Source organism: Myxocyprinus asiaticus, chromosome 14 (assembly GCF_019703515.2).
Source record: "Myxocyprinus asiaticus isolate MX2 ecotype Aquarium Trade chromosome 14, UBuf_Myxa_2, whole genome shotgun sequence".
NCBI lineage: Eukaryota > Metazoa > Chordata > Actinopteri > Cypriniformes > Catostomidae > Myxocyprinus > Myxocyprinus asiaticus.
In genome coordinates, this window is record NC_059357.1 from 10,931,782 (window position 1) to 10,937,513 (window position 5,732).

General features: G+C 37.6%; 1 protein-coding gene across 1 annotated transcript; it reads right to left on the bottom strand.

Annotated features, from left to right (window-relative positions):
* Nucleotides 1–965: 965 nt before the first annotated feature.
* Nucleotides 966–4,244, bottom strand: LOC127451598 (interferon alpha-1-like). The gene is made up of 5 exons (XM_051716399.1): nt 4,119–4,244; nt 1,582–1,668; nt 1,340–1,486; nt 1,145–1,240; nt 966–1,058 (listed from the first exon to the last, which is right to left on the bottom strand). Exons 1-5 carry the CDS (start codon nt 4,242–4,244, stop codon nt 966–968), a joined length of 549 nt encoding a protein of 182 aa, XP_051572359.1.
* Nucleotides 4,245–5,732: the final 1,488 nt, after the last annotated feature.

Below are 5,732 nucleotides of genomic sequence, written 5' to 3' on the forward strand. Positions count from 1 at the left end.
GGCTTACGATGCAGTTGGCAAACGAAGCCCAGGTCTTAATATATATAGTATAGGCCTACTTCATTTCTTCTCACTATAAAGAAATAAAATAGACTAATTTTCAATTGTTTACCCATCCATTACCTTAAATTTGATGGAAAAACCGGGTTTTTTTATGTCATGTTGTCATATGCAGTAAATCACTGTTTTATTCTTGTGAGCTGTGCTTCTAAGAACTTTGAAACATAGGTTAGAACTTATACAAGGTCTATAGCCTTTAGCTAGGCTACTAATGCATACAGAAATAAAAAAGAGGAGATCTCATAAGTGCTGTGTCAGGAGCATAAGACCCTGTTTAAACTTGGTAGGCTATGAAAGTGCAAGAGAGAGAGAGCTATAGTACATGAAACAAGAGACACGCGTTTACGATGTAGAGTATATAATTCAATGAAGCATTATAAAAATATATCAGCAACCTGTATGATCAGTGCATGATTTTCTTATGTCATGCTGTAACTTAAAACGAATAAGACCTCATTTTCATTCGATAGACATAGACATTGTTTACACCATAAAAAGACTATTAACTGGGTGCAAAACAAAATCTTAATATTTCATTTGCATTTAGTAGGCCTATATCATATAATATTCTCATTATTTGTCATCAATTATTTTTCATCGATCTAGCTGTGAAGCTGATTTCACCAAAAATCAAAGAACACAAGAAAATATTTTAGAAAAAATCTTAAAACTACAAAATTACAACAAGCTAAACTTATGCAAGGAATGTTCAACCTTTCTGGCTGGGAACTGTCCAGTGCTGAATGGACTTGGAAAATTATTATTTAAATTTGTGACGCAATTCAAAGTCAAATTGACACTCTTTCCGTTACAGTCAACGTACTTAAACGCAAAATACACCGGCCCAGCCAGGGTAAATAACGAAATAAAATTACATTAACAGCTAGAGTTATGGGGGGGGGGGCTCATAACATGATGTCGGAGTTTTGCGTCAATATGAACTTCAGTGTGCCGAGAATCTCCTTCCTCACAATTTCCCATGCACAGTAACTAAAACCCTGCACGGAAATGAACGACACTCAGCATAAGAATATTTATAACAAAAGACCAAACAGATGGAAGTTATATAGGGATTCATGGGTACCTTTTCTTTCATAATTGTAGACATGGTCTCGAAGTGTGCTTTAAGTGGAAACTCTTTGCTAGGGAAATCCTGTGTCGATTCAGACTTCTGCATGATCTATATTGGAAATACACAGTAACATGAAAAATTTTGATTGGCACAAGGGCAATAAAACGTTTTAACCAGTCAGATTTGAGGAGTCTATAATACTCATACACATTTGCTCTCCTCAATCTGACGGTATATAATGTTTTGAAAGTCATCCAGCTTTTGCGCATCCCACTGGTCAGGAAATCCGCCATTCTGAAACAATGTGTGAATATTCTGGATTGTCTTGTAAATAGCGTTTTCGACAACAGTAACCTAATTCAAAACCAGAAAGAGATACATACATATGTTTCGTTTTAAAAACTAATAATTAGTGCTCAAACAACTGTTCGTGCAAAACTGTTAGCTACCTGTTGCGTATTGTTTGACTGGAACACATGTTGGGGGAAAGAAATGGAAACATGGTCCTTCAGGCATTGCAAAGGGAAAAGACCCCCCTGAAATTAAAATGTAAATTTCTTAGGGCAAAAGAATGTCTACAGTATAAACATACACTCACCTACCACTTTATTATGTACACCTGTAGACCTACTTATTCATGTGATTATCTAATCAGCCAATCGTGTTGCAGCAATGCAGTGCATAAAAACATGCAGATACAGGTCAGGAACTTCAGTTAATGTTCACATCAACCATCAGAATGGGGAAAGATGTGATCTCAATGATTCCGACCGTGGCATGATTGTTGGTGCCAGACAGGCTGGTTTGAGTATTTCTGTAACTGCTGATCTCCTGGGATTTTCATGCACAACAGTCTCTAGAGTTTACTCAGAATGGTGTCAAAAACAAAAAACATCCAGTGAGCAGCAGTTCTATGGACGGAAACGCCTTGTTGATGAGAGAGATCAATGGAGAATAGCCAGACTGGTTTTGAGGTGACAGAAAGGCTACAGTAACTCAGATAACCCCTCTGTACAATTGTAGTGAGCAGAATAGCATCTCAGAATGCACAACACATCTGATTTTGTGGTGGATGGGCTACAACAGCAGAAGACCACATGGGGTTCCACTTCTGTCAGCCAAGAATAGAAAGCTGAGGCTGCAGTTGGCACAGGCTGACCAAAACTGGACAGTTAAAGACTTGAAAAACATAGCCTGGTCTGATGAATCTCGATTTCTGCAGAGGTACACAGATGGTAGGCCCACTGCAGCCTCAGCTTTCATGTTGTGCATTCTGAGATGCTATTCTGCTCACTACAATTGTACAGAGTGGGTATCTGAGCTACTGAAGCCTTTCTGTCAGCTCGAACCAGTCTGGCCATTCTCCGTTGACCTCTCTCATCAACAAGGTGTTTCCATTTATAGAACATCCACTCACTGGATGTTTTTTGTTTTTGGTACCATTCTGAGTAAACTCTAGAGACTGTTGCGAGAGAAAATCCCAGGAGATCAGTAGTTATAGAAATAGTCAAACCAGCCCGCCTGGCACCTAAAATCATGCCATGGTCGAAATCACTGAGATAATTCTTTTTCCAAATGATGTGAACATTAACTGAAACCCCTGGGCCTTGTTTCCCAATAATGATTGTTCTTAGTGGTTAAGAGTGTTTTCTATGAGCGATTCTACGAACGTTCGTTCTTTTTTACATGCGTTTCCCAAAACTGCACTTAACATGAACGAGCGAGGACGCGCTTTAAGTGCTACTTAAGAGAGTCGCTGTCCATGTGACAGTGCTGAAATGTTAATGTATAGTGCTGCTTGTCATTGTAACTTTATTATATTTGTGCGTAACTTTACAATAATTTGTAATTTACCTCGCTAATATTTGGTTAAAATTTTTTTCTTAAATATTCAACCTAATTAACTACATATTTACATATCGTTTTACAATAATTTTGTGCAGAACGATCTATTTCTTTTACACAATCTGCTTCCATAATCAGGTGTGCATGTGTAATATTTCATTTTGTCAAATATCCCTCGATATGAAAGCTTAGTTAAGACAGTGGAGGCCCCGTGTATGATCCTGCTAATTACAAGCATTAATTGAATATTACGAGGCTCGCCGAGTTATCACGCAGCGCAAAATAAGGAGACGTTTGGAAGATGCGCTTTAGGGACAATCACCAAAAAAGTGGAGGTCTGCTCTTTACTCCCAAAATTGATAATGGTGACAGCAATGCTGCGTGTGCAGTGACTCACAACTTAAGGCTGGCAAGAGCGCCTTTTTGGTGTCAGATAGGAAGAGGGGACAAGGATGATATGCCAATATATAGCCTACTGACGATATTCTTGCAGTTACTTCTCTCTCTGATTTTAATTTATACAGTTGTCTGCATAAATCATGTCACCTCTTCGCTGTTATCAACTAGTCCACACAAATAACTGAATTTGTTTACTAATTAATCTATTCATCTATTTATATAGACTATCTATTTTATGCATTTTGTTATTATTATTATTATTATTATTAGATTCTTCTGATAAAATAAAAATAAATAAAACATATCCTGATATTAAAGTTTTTGGATAAAGTGTAAATATTTAAAGTGTAGGTGTTTAAATTGTATCAGGAGTAATTTCACATTTGTCCTGAGGGCGTCTGCATAAGTCTGTGCCCTTACGATGCTCTTAGCAATGTACGTGTACTCCAGAGCACTCATAAATCAACAAGCATTTTCAAGTACTACTTAAGTTACGATGCTTTTGGGAAACGGGCCGCAAAAATGAATCATAAGATGTACTTTACGATCTACTTAGGCTTACGATGCTTTTGGGAAACGAGGCCCTGACCCGTATCTGCGTAATTTTATGCATTGCACTGCTGCCACACGATTGGCTGCTTAGATAATCGCATGAATAAGTAGGTTTACATGTGTACCTAATAAAGTGGTCGGTGAATGCATAGCTATGTTTGGCTTCTACCTGACCCTCATCCTCACGTACCATTGTTTCTAGAAGTGTGTATGATGTCTTCATTAAGCGCTTGTAGAGGATGCAGTTTAATGACAATGGCCAAACCTGCACAAAGCAGAAAATGGTGCACAGCCAGGCCACACGATGGAGATCCATTTCGACAGATGGCTATAGGGAAACAAATACCTTACCAGTTTAATGGGTCTTTCTGGTGAGTTCAACTAAAATATCATTTAAGTCATTAATAATCAGAAATGGATTGCTTACCTCATTGAATTGTCGTGCATACTTCACAACTTGAGTTTGTCATTATGTGAAAGACTCATAGTAGGTCTAGTTTATATACTACATGTTTGTGACAAATTTAAAAAAGTGAAAGGGGTGATCTCATAATTAATCACCACATCTGAATGGGAATGTCAGGATGATGCAGACTTACTAATTTCAAGATGTCTTAAACTCTTATTTCTTTCTTTCATTCCAGTACATTCACAATGAATACCTATTTGTTTTGATTCATATTAAGTTATGGTTTTTATATGATTTTTAATTAATCTTAAAAGATTTATGTGTTTTCCAAGAGCCCTAGATATAAACGATAACACACAACAAAATAAGCAATTGCATTCCAGTAAATGTGAATAAATTATAAATTAGCCTAAGAAATGGCAGATGAGTGATACGTTTCAAGCTAGAGAACTACAGCATATGCGTGCTGACACATGTTTTTATTCATCACACAACTATTTGTTGACAAGTGAGATGGTGATTTACTAAAGTGGAACACCTAAAGGCTTAGTCATAGATGAGTTGTCTTTCAGTCCTCATACTTTCATTTGACAAAATAATATCATGCATTAAATGTTTCTATAAACAGAAAACTGAGGCTGCAGTGGGCACAGGCTCACCAAAACTGGACAGTTAAAGACTGGAAAAACAAAGACTGGTCTGATGAATCTTCAGTTCTGCTGAGGTACACAGATGCAAGACCCACTGCTGCTTCAGCTTTCTGTTCATGGCTGACAGAAGTGGAACCCGACATGGTCTTCTGCTGTTGTAGCCCATCCGCCTCAAGGTTCGACATGTGCATTCTGAGGTGCTATTCTGCTCACTACAATTTTACAGAGTGGTTACCTGAGATATCGTAGCCTTTCAGTCAGCTAAAACCAGTCTGGCCATTCTCCATAGACCTATCTCATCAACAAGGTGTTTCCGTCCGCAGAACTGCCACTCACTAGATGCTTTTTTGTTTTGTTTTTTGGCACCATTCTGAGTAAACTCTAGAGACTGTTGTGCATGAAAATTCCAGAAGATCAACAGTTACAGAAATACTCAAAATGCCTGTCTGGCACCAAAAAAAAAAAAAAAAAAAAAAATAAAAATCATGCCACGGTCGAAATCAACTGTCATCCCATTTTTTACCCATTCTGATGTATGATGTGAACATTAACTGAAGCTCCTGGCCCATATTTACATGACTTTATGTATTGCACTGCTGCCACACGATTGGCTGATTAGATAATCGCATGATTAAGTAGGTGTACATGTGTTCCTAATTAATTGGTCGGTGAGTGTATTTGCCTTTTCATTTTGTATGTCAAAAGATGTTTATATATAATCTATCTCAGATTATACAATCTCCCA

Excerpts from the sequence above, each read along its gene's own strand:
- LOC127451598 (XM_051716399.1), bottom strand. The coding sequence starts at position 4,244 with ATGGATCTCCATCGTGTGGCCTGGCTGTGCACCATTTTCTGCTTTGTG. Across the intron at positions 1,669-4,118 it reads ACACACTTCTAGAAACAATG|GGGGGTCTTTTCCCTTTGCA; the intron begins GTACGTGAGGAT and ends TTTTAATTTCAG. Across the intron at positions 1,487-1,581 it reads AGTCAAACAATACGCAACAG|GTTACTGTTGTCGAAAACGC; the intron begins GTAGCTAACAGT and ends GTTTTGAATTAG.